The following is a 21,187-nucleotide window of genomic DNA, read 5'->3' on the forward strand; positions in this document are numbered from 1 at the left end:
TTATGATGAAACCTTTTCTCCTGTAGTTAAGCCCAGTCCCATACACACTGTTCTCTGTCTTGTTGTCTCCTCCACCTAGCCCATTCACCAATTAGACGTCAAAAATGCCTTTCTTCATGGTTCTCTTCAATAGGCCATCTACTGTCAGCAACCTCTCGGTTTTGAAGACCCTTCCTATCTGATAGAGGCAAAGGTGTCCCGTCTTTCGATGAGATGATGGATATCGCTTTGGTGGAAGTCGACTTTGACGATCCGACTACGAACATGCGAGCACGTCGCGCCTTAGCAATCGCTAAACCAACTCCGAGAGGTTATTGACCACGCCGGAGCACGATCAACCTGACCACGAGGGTCTGTTTCCTGCGAGCAAACGAAGAACAAGCAAGAAACTAAGATTGCAATCTGGATATTGCGAATATAAGATGAAAGCTTTATTGATCAAGGTGGGGTTCTGTGACGCCTTTGTCTGGTCGTTGAACACAAACGAAGTACGCGAAGTTGCGGCTATGGCGAACTTTTAATCTAAACAAAACCCAAAGTCTAAACGGTGCCCTAAGGGCTGTATATATGGAGGAAGAGAGGGGAATTTCGTGGCCCTTGGTGGAGGGGTCCGAAATCAACCCATCTCTTGTTTCCCCACACATACGGACTCTAAAAATAGCCTATACTTATGTATTTCGAAATTACATGGGCCTGGCCCAATAAAAAGGTGACACAGCACCTATAATAGCCTCGGGACGAAATTTATGAAGTGGCATCTTGTATATTTCGTCCATGGCTTCATGCACCCATTATGGTGGCTTCAAAGTCCTGAAATCATCACTTGTAACTCCGTTCTTGCTCCCCTTGCGCATGGCATCATCTCCATGCTTGTTCTTGCTCCAATGTTCATCCTTCTCCAAGCTAGGCCCTTCATTTGTAAGCAAAACAAATGTATCCAATTTAGGCAGCATCATATTCTCATGAACATTAGAATCATTACCAAGAAACGAAAGTACCTGATAATTTAATTGGCGTGCGCGAGCTGTAGTAATTGGTCCCGTATATGTAGCAGTAGGGGCTGTGGGTGTAACAATGGTATTGATGTCCTCATCATCCTCCCCTTCTTGAAATGAAGTCGTCCTCGACGGAAACTCATCTTCCTCACCCAAATAAGGCTTCAAATCTGCAATGTTAAAAGTGGGACTAACCCCAAAATCTGCAGGCAGCTCAAGTTTATATGCATTATCATTTATTTTCTCTAACACCTTAAAGGGACCATCAGCACGTCGCATTAGCTTTGATTTGCGCAAATCAGGAAATCTATCCTTACGCAAATGTAACCAAACAAGATCTCCAGGTGCAAACACAACATGTTTTCTACCCTTATCTCCAGCAAGTTTATATTTAGCATTCATACGCTCAATGTTTTCCTTAGTTAACTCATGCATTTTTAAAATCAATTCAGCACGTTGTTTAGCATCAAAATTAACCTTCTCCGAAGATGGAAGAGGCAACAAATCAATAGGTGCACGAGGTAGGAAACCATACACAACTTCAAAAGGGCACATCTTAGTAGTAGAATGCAATGAACGATTATAAGAAAATTCAATATGAGGCAAGCATTCCTCCCACATTTTCTTATTATTCTTTAAAACGGCCCTAAGCATAGTAGACAACGTTCTATTGACTACTTCAGTTTGTCCATCAGTTTGGGGGTGACAAGTAGTACTAAAAAGCAGTTTAGTCCCCAACTTAGCCCATAAACATCTCCAAAAGTGGCTAAGAAATTTAGTATCACGATCTGAAACAATAGTATTTGGCACACCATGCAAGCGAATAATTTCACGAAAGAACAAATCAGCAACATTAACAGCATCATCGCTTTTATGACATGGTATAAAGTGTGCCATTTTCGAGAATCTATCCACGACAACAAATATGCTATCCCTCCCCTTCTTTGTTCGAGGTAAACCTAAAACAAAGTCCATAGATATATCCTCCCAAGGAACACTAGGTACAGGCAAAGGCATATATAAACCATGAGGATTGAGTCGTGACTTAGCTTTTTGACATGTAGTGCAGCGAGCAATAAAACGCTCAACATCCCGTCTCATCTTTGGCCAAAAGAAATGTGTAGCAAGTACGTCCTCCGTCTTCTTCACGCCAAAGTGTCCCATTAATCCTCCTCCATGCGCCTTGATGAGGACATCAATACAATTGTTACACCCACAGCCCCTGCTGCTATACATACTGGACCAATTACTAGAGCTCGTGCACGCCAACTAAATTACCAGGTACTTTCGTTTCTTGGTAATGATTCTAATGTTCATGAGAATATGATGCTGCCTAAATTGGATACATTTGTTTTGCTTACAAATGAAGGGCCTAGCTTGGAGAAGGATGAACATTGGAGCAAGAACAAGCATGGAGATGATGGCATGCGCAAGGGGAACAAGAACGGAGTTACAAGTGATGATTTCAGGACTTTGAAGCCACCATAATGGGTGCATGAAGCCTTGGACGAAATATACAAGATGCCACTTCATAAATTTCCTCCCGAGGCTATTTTAGGTGCTGCGTCACCTTATTATTGGGCCAGGCCCATGTAATTTCGAAATACATAAGTATAGGCTATTTTTAGAGTCCGTATGTGTGGGGAAACAAGAGATAGGGTTGATTTCGGACCCCTCCACCAAGGGCCACGAAATTCCCCCCTCTTCCTCCATATATACAGCCCTTAGGGCATCGTTTAGACTTTGGGATTTGTTTAGTTAAAAGTTAGCCATTGCAACTTCGTGTACTTCATTTGTGTCCAACGACCAGACCAAGACCGCTTACGGATCCCCATCTTTATCAAAACTTCATATATACTCGCAATATTCAGATTGCTTTTGTCATATTCTTGCTTGTTCTTCGATTGCTTGCAGGAATAGACCTTCGTGGTCAGGTTGATCGTGCTTCCGGCGTGGTCAATAACCTCAGGAGATTGGTTTAGCGATTGCTAAGGCGCAACATCGTGCATGTTTGTAGTCGAATCGTCAAAGTCGTCTCCACCAAATCGATAGTTATCATCTCATCGAAAGATCGGGACACCCCGCCTCTATCAACAAATCAGCAACATTAACAGCATCATCGCTTTTATGACATGGTATAAAGTGTGCCATTTTCGAGAATCTATCCACGACAACAAATATGCTATCCCTCCCCTTCTTTGTTCGATGTAAACCTAAAACAAAGTCCATAGATATATCCTCCCAAGGAACACTAGGTACAGGCAAAGGCATATATAAACCATGAGGATTGAGTCGTGACTTAGCTTTTTGACATGTAGTGCATCGAGCAATAAAACGCTCAACATCCCGTCTCATCTTTGGCCAAAAGAAATGTGTAGCAAGTACGTCCTCCGTCTTCTTCACGCCAAAGTGTCCCATTAATCCTCCTCCATGCGCCTCCTGCAACAACAAAAGACGAACGGAGCTAGCTGGAATGCATAGCTTGTTAGCACGAAACACAAATCCATCGTTAACGACGAACTTGTTCCACATTCTTCCTTCTTTACAATTCTGCATTACATCTTTAAAATCAGCATCATGCACATATTGATCTTTGATGGTCTCCAAACCAAATATTTTGAAGTCAAGTTGTGAAAGCATAGTATAGGGGCAAGACAATGCATCAGCAATAACATTTTCTTTTCCCTTCTTGTGTTTAATGACATAAGGAAAAGTCTCAATGAATTCAACCCATTTAGCATGTCTACGATTCAGTTTAGCTTGACTTTTAATATGTTTCAAAGATTCATGATCAGAATGTATAACAAATTCTTTGGGCCATAAATAATGTTGCCATGTTTCTAAAGTCCGAATAAGAGCATATAATTCTTTATCATAAGTAGAATAATTCAGACTAGGCCCACTCAATTTTTCAGAAAAGTATGCAACAGGTTTGCCATCTTGTAATAACACACCGCCTAATCCAATTCCACTAGCATCACATTCAAGCTCAAAAGTCTTATTAAAATCAGGAAGTTGGAGTAAAGGAGCATGTGTCAACTTATCTTTCAATACCAAGAAGGCTTCTTCCTGTGCGGTACCCCAAACAAAAGGCACATCCTTCTTTGTAAGCTCGTTGAGAGGTGCAGCAATGGTGCCGAAATCTCTCAAAAAACGCCTATAAAAACCAGCGAGGCCAAGGAAACTCCTCACTTGTGTGACCGTTTTGGGTTGCGGCCAACTCTCAATAGCTTCAATCTTGGCTTTATCAACTTCAATTCCCTGTGGAGTAACAACATAGCCAAGAAAAGATACTCGGTCGGTGCACTTCCCAAGGTTACCAAACAAACATGCATCATGTAGAGCAATAAAAACAGCACGTAAATGTTCCAAATGTTCTTCCAATGATCTGCTATAAATCAATATGTCATCAAAGTAAACTACCACAAATCGTCCAATGAAAGCACGTAAAACTTCGTTCATTAATCTCATGAAAGTACTAGGTGCATTAGTTAACCCAAAAGGCATGACTAACCACTCATATAATCCAAACTTAGTTTTGAATGTTGTTTTCCATTCATCTCCCAATTTCATAGGAATTTGATGGTATCCACTACGCAAATCAACTTTGGAGAATATTGTAGAGCCACTCAATTCATCAAGCATATCATCTAGCCTAGGAATAGGATGACGATAACGAGTAGTAATATTATTAATGCCTCTACAATCAACACACATACGTGATGTACCGGGAATGGTGTCCCGTCTTTCAATGAGATGATGGATATCGCTTTGGTGGAAGTCGACTTTGACGATCCGACTACGAACGTGCGAGCACGTCGCGCCTTAGCAATCGCTAAACCAACTCCGAGAGGTTATTGACCACGCCGGGGCACGATCAACCTGACCACGAGGGTCTGTTTCCTGCGAGCAAACGAAGAACAAGCAAGAAACTAAGATTGCAATCTGGATATTGCGAATATAAGATGAAAGCTTTATTGATCAAGGTGGGGTTCTGTGACGCCTTTGTCTGGTCGTTGAACACAAACGAAGTACGCGAAGTTGCAGCTATGGCGAACTTTTAATCTAAACAAAACCCAAAGTCTAAACGGTGCCCTAAGGGCTGTATATATGGAGGAAGAGAGGGGAATTTCGTGGCCCTTGGTGGAGGGGTCCGAAATCAACCCTATCTCTTGTTTCCCCACACATACGGACTCTAAAAATAGCCTATACTTATGTATTTCGAAATTACATGGGCCTGGCCCAATAAAAAGGTGACGCAGCACCTATAATAGCCTCGGGACGAAATTTATGAAGTGGCATCTTGTATATTTCGTCCATGGCTTCATGCACCCATTATGGTGGCTTCAAAGTCCTCAAATCATCACTTGTAACTCCGTTCTTGTTCCCCTTGCGCATGGCATCATCTCCATGCTTGTTCTTGCTCCAATGCTCATCCTTCTCCAAGCTAGGCCCTTCATTTGTAAGCAAAACAAATGTATCCAATTTAGGCAGCATCATATTCTCATGAACATTAGAATCATTACCAAGAAACGAAAGTACCTGATAATTTAATTGGCGTGCGCGAGCTCTAGTAATTGGTCCCGTATATGTAGCAGTAGGGGCTATGGGTGTAACAATGGTATTGATGTCCTCATCACTATCCCAACCATGTTTGTCTTCTTCAAAAATCTCTCTATGGCCTTAAACAAGCTCCACGTGCATGGTTTCAACACTTCTCTTCCTTTATTCAAACGATAGGCTTTATTCCCTCTCTTTCTGACGCCTCTCTCTTTGTCTATCATCATAATTCTGACATTGCCTACTCACTTCTTTATGTCGACTATATCATTCTCACTGCGTCTTCTCAACCTTTTTTGGACCACATCATTACTCATCTACGTTCTGAGTTTTCTATGACAGATCTTGGTCTTCTTCATCATTTTTAGGCATTGCAGTGATTCATGATTCACCTGGTCTGTTTCTTTCCCAACGTCAATACATCCTAGATCTTCTCAATCGTGCTGGTATGCTAGACTGTCATCCTTCCCATACTCCTGTCAACACTAGTTTCAAACTTTCTCCCAATGGCGATCCTTTCTCTGATCCTACTCTTTATCGTAGTCTTGCCGGTGCTCTCCAGTATCTTACCATCACTCGTCCTAAAATATCATTTGCTGTCCAACAAGCTTGTCTCTATATGCATGATCCTTGAATTCCTCACTATAATCATATCAAACGCATGCTTCGGTATATAAAAGGTACTCTCGATCATGGTCTCCACATAAACAATTCATCCCCCACCTCTCTCATTGCGTATTCTGATGCAGACTGGGCTGGTTGTCCCGACACTCGACGATCTACATTCGGTTTCTGTGTTTTTCTTGGTGACAATTTGATTTCTTGGTCCCCGAAAAGGCAGGTAACCGTCTCGCGCTCGTCCACTTAAGCTGAATATCGTCCGGTTGCACATGCTGTGGCTGATACGATATGGCTTCGTCAGTTGCTCTGGGAGTTGCATCGACCGCTTGCACATGCTACCATAGTTTATTGTGATAACATATCAGCTGTCTACATGTCTGGGGTCCTGTTCAACATCGCGGACTAAACATATTGAGATTGATATACACTTTGTTTGCGAGAAGGCGGCTCTTGGAGAAGTTCAGGTGCTGCATGTTCCTTCTACGGCTCAATTTGCTGATATATTTACCAAAGGACTGCCATCTACATTATTTTGTAATATTCGATCCAGTCTCCATGTTGTCGAGCCTCCCGTTGATACTGCGGGGGGATGTTAGACTATTACTTGGCTTTCAAGTTACCTAGTCCTAGTCGTATTGTAATAGGTCTAGTTGGCTTGTAATCTCTCATATATACCGTTGTATGCGGCCAGCAATAAACAACAACAATAGTTTTATTCAATCTTACAGATCCATCCTCCAACCAGTGGGATCAGGAGTTAGTGTTCCAAACGTTTTGCCCTAAAGACGCTCGTACTATTCTTAGCATACCGGTTTGTGATTAGTATGATGATTTCCTGGCATGGCACTTTGACAGCAAGGGCTTGTTCTCGGTGAGATCGGCTTACAAAGTCCGTGTGCAAATGCTCATGCGACAACAGGCGCACCAAGTGGGAGACTTTTGGCGCACTCTTTGAAGACTAGATGTCCGGCTCGTGTACACCACTTTTTATGGCGCTTTGCGCACAACAGTCACCCGCTCCTCCGCAATGTTCAACGAGTTGGGGTAGAACTTGATGCTCGTTGTGTGATCTGCCATAGACAACTGGAAGATGGCGGGCATCTGTTCCTTAGATGCAAGGAGGTGAAAAAGATTTGGAGGGCATGCGGTCCCGACAGTTACTGCTCCAATGTGAAACATTAAAAACCTTGCTGGAGGCTATCTTCAAGCTTCAAGAGGCCGTGAAGCTGCATGTAATCTGCTGTTATGGACCTGGTGATCAGAGAGGAACAATGTGAACCAAAAAAACAAAGGCTATCCCCGAAAGCATTCCAGGCACGCGTGGGCTACCTGGCCCTTGAATGGTCTGAATCCCTAGGGGCAAAGGAGCAAAGAAGGCCCGCAACCACTCCATGATGGGTGGCTCCAACGACAGAGTTCGTCAAGCTAAATGTCGATGCGGCATTTAGGTTTGTCTCTGGCGAAGGGGGTTGGGGAGTGATTGGCCATGATGACACGGGAGAGGTGATCTTCGCTGCATCGGGGCGGCTCCTACACCAAACCAGTGCGCTCCAGGCTGAAACGGAGGCCCTCATCAAATTGATCCAGCTTGCGAAATCTTTCGGAGTGGGTCGCATAAATTTTGAAACAGATTGTCTGAATCTACAACAGGCTATATCATCCACTGCCCAGGACCGGGGACCTCTTGGTGTGCTCTTCCGTGAAGCAAAGTTCCTCCTTCGGCTAAATTTCATTGCTTATAAGATCATGTACTACCCCTGCACTCGAAACCTCCCAGCTCATATGCCGGCTGCGGCTGGAGCTAATGCCACACTTGGTAGCCAATAGGTGTGGCATGAAGATCTCCTCGATGATGTAACCCCTGCTGTGACCACCGATTCGGCTAGTCCCTCGTAATTCTAGAATGCAAGGTGTTCCTGCTCAAAAAAGAAAAGAAAAAAAAGAGAAGATACATAAGTTTTATCATATTCGTGAAAAAATTGGCACTCCTCCTGGTGTTGGTGTTTGGTGCTAGGGCCGACGGGGTATAGTGCCCATGCCCCACGCTCCGGGGAAAACCCTTGATCTAGTTTAGATCGGACGATGACAACGCTATTCGGTGTCGCATTCTTTTTTGGGGGCATCGTCTTGGAGGTGGATCTGGTCAGAGGGACCCGTGGCTTGTGAGGATGTGTGTGTTGTTTCCCTCTGTATAGTTTTTGGATTGGATTACCCTCGTAAACTGGACCAACCTTTCTATCTATTCGATGAACGGTTCTCCAGCTAACATTAAAAAAGAAGGAAAACACTAACACCCACACGTGTGGCATCTTGCACATCGCCCGCACGCCTTCTTTACCACTCATTTTGCCACATGTGAACAGATGACATCAGCAAGAATCTTTTTGGTTTTCGGTTTAAAAATATTTTATACCCTAATTAAAAAACCAAATTAAAAATTCATTTTCACCATTAAATCCAACTCTACAAGATGTTCAAAACTAGACCCCATGTTGATATGTTTCGATGATTTTGTTTGCTCAAAAGTTGCCATGATGTTAACACTGTAGTTGTCATAGTGCTTAAACTTAAGTTGCCATGTGGCAATTTCAGTTTGTAGAGCATGGCAATTTTAGTATTTTGATGATGGCAACTCCAGTACTTTGACCATGAATTTTTTTTGTATGAACCATGGCAATTTTAAGTGCATTTATCATGGCAATTTAGTTTATGGTTCATGGCAAGTCTAATTTCTTAATTCCTCGTTTTATAAATGCCAAAATTTACTTTTAAATGTAGAAGAAAATAGCTGAAACATAACATGACAACTTTAGTGTAAACATCATGGTAACTCATGTGCAATAGACATGACAACTTTTAATCCAAAAAATATCATCAAAAGATATTGATATGACATCTAGTTTCGAAAATCTCGTCGCGAGGGATTTAATGGTAAAAAATAGATATTTAATCGGATTTTTCAATTAAAAGATAAAATATTTAAAAAATTAAAAATCCAAAAAGATTCTCACATGCATGTATGCGGTGACGTGGCGCAGTATGTATGTTATAGGATGTGTGGGCAGATTTCGCTCTCATTACACATGTAGGCGTTAAAGCATCTCCAGCCGAGCCCCCAACACGCTCTCCCCAGGCGATTTTTTCGCGCCGGCGCACAAAAATCAGCCCAGTCGCGCCTCCAGAAGCCCAATTTTCGCCGGCTCAGGCCAAATTCGACGCCGGCGGGCCCAGACCGAACCCGGCGCTCGGGGGCGCCGGGCGAAATGATTTTGGCACGAAAGAGCCGCGGGCCCGCCGAGTCAGCGACACTCGCCTCGTTGTCGTGTGAACGCCTCGGTTTCCCGCGGGGAATCAATGCCAAGACTGCTGCCGGTCAGCCTTCCATTGATTCTTCACGGGGCGGCTCTTCACGGGCGGTGCGCCGCCGCCCCCCGCCCGCGTACACACGCCTCCCCCGACGGCTATAAAAAGCGCCCCCCGCCATTGGCCACAGACGCCGTGCTCTCTCTCTCTCTCTCTCCGCCGACGAACCTCTGTGTCTCTCTCCGGCGCCGACGAACCTCTCCTCTCTCCCAGCCCCATTCACGACAATGTGTGAGCGGTTCCCTGGCGACGAAGCGGCGGTCAACGGCTTCGGCTGCCGCTCGCTGCAAACGTGGGAGGCGTACATGCTTTTCGAGGCCAACATTCCGGCGCCTCTAGACATGCGCGCTGGGCCGACAGGATGGAGGCTCAGCGCCGAGGCGTCCCCATCCCCCCCTGCCCGGCGAGGTCGACCGTGTTCGGTCGTCGCTGACCGAGGAGTAGCGCGCCTTCCCGCAGTACGCCGCCGACAACCATGAGGCGTGGGCGGCGTATTTCCAGCGCCATCAGGGGCAACGCCTCACCTCCACCAACGAGGCACCGGTGGTGGCGGGCGGCCAGTGGAACAGCGAGGGGCGACGCCTGTGGTGGTCCGTCCCCGGTCGGACGCTCGACGAGGTTCTCGCGCACGTCGAGGGCGGCAACAACCCGCCGCTCGCATACCCTCGGGGACCGGCCGCCGCTCTGGTGCCCCGCCGCGGCGCCGGGCAATGGATGCCAAGGAGGTTTGCCTCCGGTTCGTCGTCCTCGTCCCGTTCCTCCTCCCACTCCTCTTCCCACTCCTCCGGCTCTCCAGCGGTGTTCGGCGTTAAGGCCGAGCCCGTAGCGGAGACCCCGCTCGGCCGGCATCGTCATCAACGAAGGCAGCGGCCGCGCCTCGTCTTTGGCTCCTCCTCGACTCGTCAAGCCGAAGACGGAGCCAGGGCTCCCCGCTGTGAAGACAGAGCCCGGGCTCGCCAGCGGCGTCAAGGAGGAGGCGCTCGACGACGAAGCGGCCCTCAAATGGGCGCACGACGACTGGGTGCAAACGAAGAGGGAGTGCCAGTGCGCCGCCCTCGCGCGGCTTGAAACTCGTCGTCGTGGCCGGGACGAGGGAGGCATCGTCGTCTTCGACGATGACAATGACGCGCCGCCACCTCCTGTCCGTCATGGAGACGCCGGACAGGGGTCCAGTAGGGGCGGCCGCGCCATCAAGAAGGAGAAGGCCGCCGCCGACGAGGACGGCGGCGACTTCGCCGCGCTGATTGAGTTCTTCGCCCCATAGATTAGTTTTTTTAAATAATTTATGTAAAACGCCGAACATGTTTAATATGAATATCAAGTTTGCCGAACTTTAACCGAACTTTGTCAAACTTCACCGAATTCAGCTTTTAAAAAAATAAAAAGATGCGTCCGGGACGACCCTGGGGCGAGCGGCTGGGAACCCGCTCGCCCCCGCGCCGATTTAAGCGCCGGCTCGTTCTCAGATGGCGCATAAAATCACCGTCTAAGGAGCCAACGGCTGAAGATGCTCTTAGCGGTGTCAAAAAAAAAATCCCCACCGACAGATCCACCGGGAGGAAAAAGGAAGAGTCCAGCCCCGATCTCCACGCCGCGCTCGGCTCCGCTGTTCCCGCTGCCGCCACCGTCCGGCCCACGCCCCACGCGGGAGGCCACCAGCTGGCGCAAACTACCACGTACGCTTCCCGTGCCCACTCGAGCGATAACGCCGTCCGCTCTACCATGCTCCTCCTACCAGCCGACGGCTATAGGGCCGACGGCGTCGTTGGGATCCTCCCTCCGCACCGCACGTACGCCTGGATGGTCCGCCTGAATTTCTACTCCACTCTGTAGACACGAGCAGGTGGGGCCCGCTCACGGAATCAGTTTCCTGTAGAGAGAAAATGTTTAACAAACCCTCTGGCAGGGACGGGGCCCCTCCGAGGCGCATTGGCGCCAAACGCCGACGAAATTTTTCGGTTTTCCCTCCCTATCGTTTTCTCCGTTCGTACAAATGCTTTTCCCCCTTTCCTTTCTCTCTCCTCTCCTTTCCTCTCCTTTCACCCATCCATTCCACACGTCCATCCACCAGGATTCAGGAGAGAGAGAGAGAGAGAGAGAGAGAGAGAGAGAGAGAGAGATTCTGCTGGTTCTCGCTGCCCGGCGGTTCGGCGGCTGTGATTCGGTTGCTCGCGTCTATTGCAGAAAGAGAGTTGAATCCAGCAAAGCCTATGGGAGCTGGCTCCTGAGCCGCGGCGGCAGGCGGGTGTATCTGGTAAAGACCAATTCTTTTTACTTCTTCCTTTCCATGCGTCTTCTTGCTTCTATACTACTGATTCGGGTCGAATTTTCTCGGCGACCTCGTCCTGTCTTCCTACACGAACCCAATCGAATCGAATCGGGATAGGACCGGGGCTTCTAGGTTTACCGTACCAAGGGATGAATCTGGCTGCCCATACATGTGTGCTTGCGTCCATCCTTACTACTGTAGTTTGTATTATCACTTACTACTGTTCAATGGAGATCTTCAATAGGAGTACTCTCTTGTGACTGATTACCCATAGATGTTAGAAAGGGGACATTGCAGAGCGCTAGCCCTTCTTAACCCCTCCTCTGCGATTACCCATAGACACTACTCTCTTGTGACTGATTACCCATATATGCTATGCTAGTACAATGAATTGATACCCACTACTACTACGGTTCCTTTGTGCATTGCTCTCTCAGGTTGTTGCTAAGGGGACTGTTAATGTAGTCAATCATGACCCATACCTCTCTGAATGTCGTTAATCATGACCCATATCTGTTTTAATGTGGTTAATCACGACTCGTAATAATGGCCTCTCCAGCTAGTCGGCTTTCAGCGACCATGCCACTATTTGTTTACTAGTACAAAATTAGACAACCTAATATTAGCACATTAACAACACAATAATTATAGCACCCTTCTATGGCCCTGTCGCATGTGCTAACCTCCCCTTTATATGTTCAGTTTTATACTAGTGCGGTAGTGCCATTCATGGCATCCTTTAGATAAACAAAGGAAGCCGTCTTTGTTTTCTTGCAACATATACTAATGCTAATTCTACATATGCCACTGCCTACTTTCTGTAATTGAAAAATGCCTTTGCAAAAAAAAAGAAAACTTACGGACAAAGCCACTGCAAAAAGGGCTAATTCGATATATGCCACTGCCATAATGGCATTTATCAAAGTACCCAAGTGTTGACCATGGAAATGTTTTTGTAAGTTTTTTTTGCAGTCATATTTTTGGATACGCGAAATTGGCAGTGGTATGTATAGAATAAACCCATAATAAAATAGTTACATCCATTGATTAAGATAGTTGATCAATAGTGTCCAGTTCTGTCTTAAAATAGTAAATTTGATATCAAGGTTTGGGCGGAGACGTGGGGAACACAACACGGGTGCAAATTAGCATGACATCACCAGGCAGGTTATGCATTGGGAAAAGAGTACAATTACTGGGTCTAGACCCTATCGCGAGGGGCCTGATCAAACTGCCAGTTCATGTTCAACCAAATCCCAAGACAAATCCAACAGGCAGGGAGGTGTGCACACTTACTGACTGAAACAGAAAATCCTCACTCTAAACGGTAAACACCTAAACCAAACATGGGAACGTCACATGAACGAAATTAAAAGTTCACAACAACTTAGACCCTTTACAGTAGGAAAATTAGCATCGAAAGTTTGGTTTTTGAAATGAGGATTCTGGGTGTGGCTGTACTTCCGTTTGTATACGTTACTCTTTCTATACCTGCCAAATCTTACGGACAGAGCATAGGACAAGTCTTTCTACACCTGCCAAATCTTACCGACAGAGCATAGGACAAGCCTTTCTATACCTGCCAGCTGTGCATTGTGTAGCTGCTGTTAGCCTACCCACTGTTTTTATCTCGCTTTCCTTTCCTAATGATTGTTTGACCGGTGTAGACACATGTCGGCTGCTTGTGGTGCACACACGTACCTACCATGCCACAAAGTCATTTTCATTACCGTTTAATGCACTCTAGAACCTGAAGTTACATTTGTATCACTATGTATTGCAATTTTGTTCAGTTATCCTGATCTTAGGCTGCATAAACTAATTATCAGCTTCTTCAATGGAGAACAGAGAACTGTTATACTTGCTTAGTTACCAAATAACAAATGAATACATTTGAATAGTTGGTATGAGCTTATTTGGTGGCAATGTGCTCACCTTCCCATTATTTTCCCATATAACTATCTCATTGTCCTGCTTCTGACCCAATCTAGGAGACGCGGAGGCCGCCGCTTGTTGTTTGTCTAGCATAGGATATTATGTTGCAGTTTCCTTTCTTACATCCTAGCTCTACCTGACGTTAGAGTATTTTTTGTACCAACTGGCAAGATAGCAAAGCTTTTGATGTTCATAATGAGTTTAGTTCTCCTGTTATATTATCTTTGTTGTTGCTGTACTCCTTTCTTAATTTGTGCTCCCTCTTATTGAAGCTGGGAGATGAAACTGGAAGATAAGCAAGGTTTTGCATTATCTGCCGTTCCAAATTTTCTTGCTAGTAGTAGACATCATGGGGTCTGGATCAGTGACTCTGAAGCAAAAGAAACGAGTGAAACATACAAAGAACAAGTACTTGAAGCCTGGTGCCCTGGCTCAGATTCGTTATAGTAGGAGCACAAGCAGGGATATAGGGAAGAAACGGATTCTGTTAAATGTGGAGAAGGATGATGAGCTGGAGATATCACCACATGCCGAGGTTGTGTTTGAAAGCAGTACACCAATTATGTCTCCAGCAAGACTCAGTTTTGAGACATTTAGTGGCATCAAGGGACAGTTGTTGCCAACAACTCCAAAGACTCCTCAAGCAACTGAATGCGATGGGCATTCAAGGCTTGAGTCACTTCCACTTGATCTGCTGGTATAGAATCGAAACTACTTCTTGTTAACTCCAATGTGCATTGTATTTGTATCACATCTGACTACCATTGTTTTATTGAAAAGATCAAGATCGTCTGTTACTTGCACCATGACCAGCTGAAGGCTGTTTTCCACGTTTCATCAAGGATCCGGAAGGCAGTAAGTATCATCTTTTGTACATAGTTTATTAGTCCAGTTACTAAGTGTTTTTCCTTTTGCACTTTCAATACCCTTGTCAAACTTAGTTCTCACTAGAATCATGAACCAAATGATGTTTTGGTAACAGTAGGTGAGACCTATGAGCATACATAACACGCTACATTTCTTATTTTATTTTTACGTTGGTGTATGGTATCCATGTAACCTGCATAGTAACTACCTACCATGGTATCTGACATGGCAGAAAGTCTGCTTTTCCATTGCTTAATTAGTTAATTACATAGGATTCCAAATCTTTCTGTAGCGTGCCTAGTCATTTCTATACTTGTTAATTGGTCCAGTGTTTTGGATGTTTGTTATCCCCTCAGTCTGGTGCTCATGTTGGTCATGTGAACTAGGTGGAACTGGCAAGGCAGTACCATTTCAACTACACCACTCCAGATCGCAGCAGGCAGGAACTGCTCCAAAACAAGACCCCTCTCCGGAGTGAGCATTGGCCTTTCACGAGGTTAGTCATATCTATCATGATTACCCTCAAAAACATTTAATTTGCTTGAATGAAGCTCTAATCTGTTTGAAAACCACTTAATTTTCAGCAGAATAGATGGCAAAGATGTGAGGGTGGCCACCCCTCGAACCCCAAAGGCTCCAAAACACGGCCCTCGGCCATCACATTTCAAGCTGCTCGATGTGAAGCCGATCACAGCCGTTCTTTTCCCAGATTCATTGCCTTCAAAAAAGCGCCGTCTGCGGCGTCTGATGCCGCCAGGATTGCCAAGGCCTGTACCCAAGGCCGCAGCTTCTCCCAGAGTTTTGCTATACGAGGAAGAGCTTTGCGAAGCGGTGGCGCAGAATAAGCTCCTATGAAGCCCCAAACGAAGTGGTCTGGTTGCGATGGATTGACATCGCTTCTCATGCCTCATCTCATAATGTATATACAGTGTTTATCATTCATGTCATGTCTTTGGGTATGCTTTGTTTCTTCTTTTTGCCTGGTGGCACCTGTGTGTCATCTTGGATAATCATGGTCAGATTAGGCAGTTTTAGGTTAGTCATTAGCCTGTCATACTCTCCTGCTCATAAGGACCAAAGTCTGCTTTATTCCCTGGTTTGTATATACTATAGTAGCGGTTGAATATCTTGGAAGGATAATAGTGTTTTGGCTTCAAAATTGGTGTCTGCTTATCAGGATTCTGGAGACACTGCAAATTCGTACTTGTCCATTTTTTTAGAAAAGGAGGATGGCCTCTGCATATAGGAGATGCATGCGGCCATTTTATTAATTATTCTCAAGGACCTTACAAAGTAGTACTGTCTGAATCCGCCATCTTGGCAACATCTGCCGTTACACCAATCCATATGATGAAGGGGTGCAAGCTGGGTCAAATACTCAGACCTCTCGCCTAAGCCTAACATCTAAAGTCGGAGGCTCCGACCGAGCCACATACCGGGTCCGGGTCACAAACCGGTTCGACGCACTCACATGTGTCGTCGCCGTCATCTTTCACTGGTCCATCTTCAGAGCAGATTGATGTGTCAACCTTGGCAGGTACCTCCGCCACCGACGCCACTATGACGCCAAACGACGACCTCCACCTACGCGAGTCCATCTCCAAGCAACGGACATAGATCCATGCTGGGACAGGGCCGCACCACCGCCGTCGCCCACCACCCACAAGCGCCACCTAGCCCCAAGGTTCCCAAAGCGGTGCCTTCAAGAAGGGAACGACGCCGTGAGCGCCGTCGCCGCCCAACAAAGTTAGGGCTTTCGTTCGGGAGATCTAGAGGAAGGAGAAGTGGGGGGATCAGTCCATACCGACGCCTCCAAGGAGGGGAACGGCGCCCTCAGGCGTCGCCGTCGACGTGGCCGGCCATGGCCGACTAGGGATTTCGCCCGAACTAGATCCCCGTGTAACGCCCTGGACACACCCGCCGGTGGTCATTACTCCTGGCGGGATCTATACTGGCCCCACAGATCAATACTAGTCTTTTCTGCGCACTTTGTCCTCACTCATGCGCACCCGGGAGCAACTTCCCGGTCGGTCACCCATCCTAACACTACTCCAAGCTGAGCACGCTTAACTTTGGAGTTCTGTCCGAATGGGCTCCCGGAAAAGAAGGAATTCCTTATTGATATGAGTAGTTTATCATCCCTAATAAGCCAGGCTATCACATACACCCCCACTCAGAGGAACCGACGTCCTCGTCGGGCCACAGGAACGTTCCCTCTTGGCACATACGTCTGTGCATCCAGTCCGGTACATGTGCCATGCCGGGTGCCACGACGGGTCACAAATGTCATGAACAACATGACCGCGCACCTGTCCGCAACCATCCATGTAACCGCGTGGGTCGGCTCTGATACCAAACTTGTAACGCCCCGGACACACCCGCCGGTGGTCGTTACTCCTGGCGGGATCTATACTGGCCCCACAGATCAATACTAGTCTTTTCTGCGCACTTTGTCCTCACTCATGCGCATCCCGGGAGCAACTTCCCGGTCGGTCACCCATCCTAACACTACTCCAAGCTGAGCACGCTTAACTTTGGAGTTCTGTTCGAATGGGCTCCTGGAAAAGAAGGAATTCCTTATTGATATGAGTAGTCTATCATCCCTAATAAGCCAGGCTATCACACCCCGCCACCAGCAGCGCCTCCTGTACAGAACCGACGACCCTAGGAAGCGCGGTCCGACGAGGATGACCTGCATGCCAAACAGGGGAGGAGAGGAGGCACCAGATCGCGTGCACCGGCCATCGCAGAAACCACCGCTGACCGCCAATGACCACCGGATCCCGCCGCCCGCGTGGCCGGGACGCCAGATCCACCACCCGCACGGCTGCTAGCCGGCCGTGCCTTGCCAATGGAGCCGCCGCTCCAGATCCGGAGTTCCCCACGCAGAGGCAGGGCAACCGAGGCCCCGCCGCCACCATCCTTGGCGCCCCGGGCTTGTCCGGCGGCTGCCTCAGGCGGCGGCGAGGAAGGGAAGAGGAGGAGGGGCGGCTAGGGAGGAGGAGGGAGGGGTGTCTAGGGGTGGGAGGGAGGAGGAGGAGGGGCGGCTATCAAAAATTCGTACTTGTCCATACATACATGGATATAGAGATTGTAAAGTTTGATGACGCTGAATCTACCACAGGCCGTAGCGGTTGATGATCTGCGCCATGAGGAGGTTGTAGCCCGTCTCGGTGAGATGGTAGGTGTCCCAGAAGAGGAACTTGGTCGGGTCGCTGCAGGCGTGCGCCGTGTACCTGTTGCAGGTGAGCGTCACCTCGAACAGCCCGGTGCCGCAGCAGCCGCGGTCGGACACCTGGAAGCCGTAGGCGGCCGGGCGCTGGATCATGTCCAGCAGCGGCGTGTAGAGGTCGATGTACTTGAGCACCGACCCCGGGAGCAGCGCCGTGCCGTTGAGCCGCCGGAGCTCCTTCTCCAGCGCCGCGTTGTACAGCACGGCCGCCTGGTTGTACAGGGACACGCACCCCCTCTCCTCGCCGCCGGCGTTGGTCCGCTGCGACGGCACGCACCCGATGGGCGGGGCGCCGGCGATGCTCACCCGCCGCGCGCCCAGCCCGTGCAGCTTCTGGATGAAGGCCGAGGCGCACTGCACGATGAACTGGATGTAGGACTCGAGGTCGTAGTCTCGCCGGAGCGGCGTCGTGAAGTAGGTGTTGGCCAGGTCGTCGGTGCCGGTCACCACCAGGTACAGGCTCGTCGAGACGATGTCGGCGGCTCGCTGCGCGCTGGCGATGCGGCTGAGCTTACCCTTGTACTCCTTGAACAGCTCCAGCTGGTCGTCCATGCTCAGAACCGACTGATGAAATGCCATGGCAATGTAAATCAGCAAGGCAACTAATGGGCTTTCAAGTCGAGTGTTCGATCTTGGAAGTGCGAGCAGCGCTCACCACGATCTTGGCCGTGAGGGGATCGAAGCCGCAGCCACCGGAGGCGAAGCTGACGCCGGTGAGGAGGTCCGAGTCGCTGAGCTCCGTGCCGAGGTACGCTGGCACGTACTGCTTCAGGCCCATCCGGGTGGCTGGATCAAATGCAAACCATCAGTTTCTGTGCCATGCATACATGAACCGAGTAGCTAGAGAGAGTCGTCAATGGAGTGCCTGCCATGCATATACCCATACCGAGGATGTCGCCGACGATCTTGCCGTTGCTGAACCTGCCGGTGGCGTTGTGGGCGGGGAAGTCCTGGCCGTAGGGAGCGAAGTCGCATCGCACCGCCGTGGTGAGGCCGTTGTTGTTGCCCGGGTCCACGATGGAGTCCCCGAACAGGATCAGCGCCGGCGGCCGCGTCTGGCTCGAGCCCGGCTGGGAAGCGGCAGTGCAGCAGGAGAGACGCGCAAGCATCAATGCCACGACTGCTGTGACGATGAGAATGAGGCGGCGCGTTGCTCCTCCGGCTCCGGGCGTGCATTCGCTGGCCATGGCCATGCCTGCTCCGGTGTTGGTGCTGATCTCTGATCAGCTCACTCACACCACACGCCTACCGCTGCTCTGTCCGATCGATGCTTCTCTTGTAGCCAGAGCGCATTGTAGTTATAGATAGAGAGACATTCAATCTCATCTTAACTTGTGTAATTCCCTCCCCATTTCTTACAAGATTGAGACTCCAAATTCACAAGTTTTGGCCACCTCGGTTAATGCAATTTTGTTGTTTCGTCAAGCGAGGTGACACACGTCCGTGTGAGCATTGTCTTCGTTCTTTTAGCGGAATCTTGGAATGGAAATTTTCGTGCCTACCCCAACCGTTCGCCACCTTCTAGAGATGGGCTGGGTTGTCTGAGCCGAGCGGATGGGGCAGGTTGGGCTTTCAAAGTTTTGACCGGCCCGATCCACAACCCTGACAGGACGATGAGGCGGACCACGGCGTTGCTGCTGCGCCACGTCGGCGGCGGGATCCCGCAGGCGCTCGCCGACATGCTCGTCTGCCCCCTGTCCAAGAAGCCTCTCAGGTAGCCAAGCCAGGCAATATCTGGGCCCTCCTACTTCCACACTACTCCCTTTGATTGATCTCGTCTCTTTCCTTTGCCCACCAGGTACTGCGAGGCCAGCGGCTCTCTGGTCAGCGACGCCGTCGGCATGTCCTTCCCGGTGAGTTCCGGTGTCACCTCCCGCTCCTCTATGTGCCGCGCTTGTTGAATGCTTGGGCCTGCAACCCTCTGGTGGTTTTAGCCGGTATATTGCATGCTTGCGGCTTACCTGTTTGCTGTATTGCCTCGGCGAAAATGGAAACACATTCATCATGTGCAAAACGAAAAGGGGGCCGATTTCCTAGCATCGCTACTTAATGGCACCATGAAATCCGCAGTGGAGACTCAATTCAGGAAGTAGCTAGTGATAACTAGTCTTCACACAGCATGTCTTTGTGATTATCGAGAATTTGACTGTTTGATGAAGTTTTTGAGCATGAGAGAGGATCATGTTACTAGAAAGTACTACTGGTGTTAGCATGCTGGGATCAGCGCGTGTGCAGTGGCGTGTGGGACAGACTCACATACTAGAGAGAGAAGGTGAGAGGAGAAAATGATTAAAGTGCACATATAATGGCTAACAACCAACTGATTTGATGTTCTAAAACGGGGATATTTTACGTCAACTTTGAACTTTTAGGATAAACATGTTCCTATGGAATTTCAGGATCTCAATTTATTGCTTCCTGTAGCATTTCATCAATTTCTTGTGGCATCTCTGGCATGCTTACACCACTCATTGTGAACAGCATCGCTGGCATTTCCACTCATCATTTCTGCTTAGCAGTTAGCCCTGATTTCATCCTGACATTAACTACAGATAGTAGATGGAATTCCTTGTCTCCTTCCGAAAGACGGCAAGTTGCTCGAGGACCACCAGAGGGAATCAGGACATGAAACCAGCCCTAGGGATTCCTCTGATTGAATCCACGTTGTTGTACAAGCCGGCAACATCGTTCTGTATTTAAAAAGTAATCGAGATGGAAGCAAGAGTATGTGCTGTCCTCAAACTGTTTCTTGTCGCCGTAAATCATTCTCACGTTGATTTGTACTGACTATTTTGCACAATGGAAATAAAATTATTACATGGTATTGCTCTTAGCCGTAATTTATTTCGGCTTTGATAGAGGCAAAGGTGTCCCGTCTTTCGATGAGATGGTGGATTTCGCTTTGGTGGAAGTCGACTTTGACGATCCGACTACGAACGTGCGAGGACGTCGCGCCTTAGCAATCGCTAAACCAACTCCGAGAGGTTATTGACCACGCCGGAGCACGATCAACCTGACCACGAGGGTCTGTTTCCCGCGAGCAAACGAAGAACAAGCAAGAAACTAAGATTGCAATCTGGATATTGCGAATATAAGATGAAAACTTTATTGATCAAGGTGGGGTTCTGTGACGCCTTTGTCTGGTCGTTGAACACAAACGAAGTACGCGAAGTTGCAGCTATGGCGAACTTTTAATCTAAACAAAACCCCAAAGTCTAAACGATGCCCTAAGGGCTGTATATATGGAGGAAGAGGGGGGAATTTCGTGGCCCTTGGTGGAGGAGTCCGAAATCAACCCTATCTCTTGTTTCCCCACACATACGGACTCTAAAAATAGCCTATACT

General features: G+C 48.0%; 3 protein-coding genes across 4 annotated transcripts; 2 read left to right on the forward strand and 1 right to left on the reverse strand.

Annotated features, from left to right (window-relative positions):
* Window positions 1–11,558: 11,558 nt before the first annotated feature.
* On the forward strand, window positions 11,559–15,769 carry LOC119267134 (F-box protein At4g35930-like). 2 transcript variants are annotated; one of them, XM_037548464.1, is made up of 5 exons: window positions 11,559–11,793; window positions 14,016–14,440; window positions 14,524–14,598; window positions 14,997–15,106; window positions 15,198–15,769. In XM_037548464.1, exons 2-5 carry the CDS (start codon window positions 14,093–14,095, stop codon window positions 15,463–15,465), a joined length of 801 nt encoding a protein of 266 aa, XP_037404361.1. In that variant the 5' UTR covers window positions 11,559–11,793; window positions 14,016–14,092; the 3' UTR covers window positions 15,466–15,769. The 2 variants fall into 2 exon arrangements, with proteins under 2 accessions (XP_037404361.1, XP_037404359.1); XM_037548462.1 differs by having other exon boundaries at window positions 11,560–11,793; window positions 15,195–15,769.
* Window positions 15,770–17,658: 1,889 nt separating this feature from the next.
* On the reverse strand, window positions 17,659–19,157 carry LOC119267122 (GDSL esterase/lipase EXL3-like). The gene is made up of 3 exons (XM_037548453.1): window positions 18,729–19,157; window positions 18,498–18,628; window positions 17,659–18,406 (listed from the first exon to the last, which is right to left on the reverse strand). Exons 1-3 carry the CDS (start codon window positions 19,033–19,035, stop codon window positions 17,726–17,728), a joined length of 1,119 nt encoding a protein of 372 aa, XP_037404350.1. The 5' UTR covers window positions 19,036–19,157; the 3' UTR covers window positions 17,659–17,725.
* A 231-nt stretch (window positions 19,158–19,388) lies between these two features.
* On the forward strand, window positions 19,389–20,675 carry LOC119267144 (UPF0434 protein CCNA_00107-like). Its single transcript, XM_037548477.1, has 3 exons — window positions 19,389–19,556; window positions 19,641–19,695; window positions 20,395–20,675. Exons 1-3 carry the CDS (start codon window positions 19,456–19,458, stop codon window positions 20,497–20,499), a joined length of 261 nt encoding a protein of 86 aa, XP_037404374.1. The 5' UTR covers window positions 19,389–19,455; the 3' UTR covers window positions 20,500–20,675.
* The last annotated feature ends 512 nt before the right edge of the window (window positions 20,676–21,187 follow it).

Source organism: Triticum dicoccoides, chromosome 1A, assembly GCF_002162155.2.
Source record: "Triticum dicoccoides isolate Atlit2015 ecotype Zavitan chromosome 1A, WEW_v2.0, whole genome shotgun sequence".
Classification (NCBI taxonomy): Eukaryota; Viridiplantae; Streptophyta; class Magnoliopsida; order Poales; family Poaceae; genus Triticum; species Triticum dicoccoides.

Bases quoted from the DNA above. Each gene is read 5' to 3' on its own strand.
- LOC119267144 (XM_037548477.1), top strand. From the start codon at position 19,456: ATGAGGCGGACCACGGCGTTGCTGCTGCGCCACGTCGGCGGCGGGATC. The intron at 19,557-19,640 runs GTAGCCAAGCCA...TTTGCCCACCAG, and splicing joins CTGTCCAAGAAGCCTCTCAG to GTACTGCGAGGCCAGCGGCT. The intron at 19,696-20,394 runs GTGAGTTCCGGT...CATTAACTACAG, and splicing joins CCGTCGGCATGTCCTTCCCG to ATAGTAGATGGAATTCCTTG.
- LOC119267122 (XM_037548453.1), bottom strand. From the start codon at position 19,035: ATGGCCATGGCCAGCGAATGCACGCCCGGAGCCGGAGGAGCAACGCGC. The intron at 18,629-18,728 runs GTATGGGTATAT...CATTTGATCCAG, and splicing joins GATCGTCGGCGACATCCTCG to CCACCCGGATGGGCCTGAAG. The intron at 18,407-18,497 runs GTGAGCGCTGCT...GCATTTCATCAG, and splicing joins CCCTCACGGCCAAGATCGTG to TCGGTTCTGAGCATGGACGA.
- LOC119267134 (XM_037548462.1), top strand. From the start codon at position 14,093: ATGGGGTCTGGATCAGTGACTCTGAAGCAAAAGAAACGAGTGAAACAT. The intron at 14,441-14,523 runs GTATAGAATCGA...TTTATTGAAAAG, and splicing joins CACTTCCACTTGATCTGCTG to ATCAAGATCGTCTGTTACTT. The intron at 14,599-14,996 runs GTAAGTATCATC...CATGTGAACTAG, and splicing joins CATCAAGGATCCGGAAGGCA to GTGGAACTGGCAAGGCAGTA.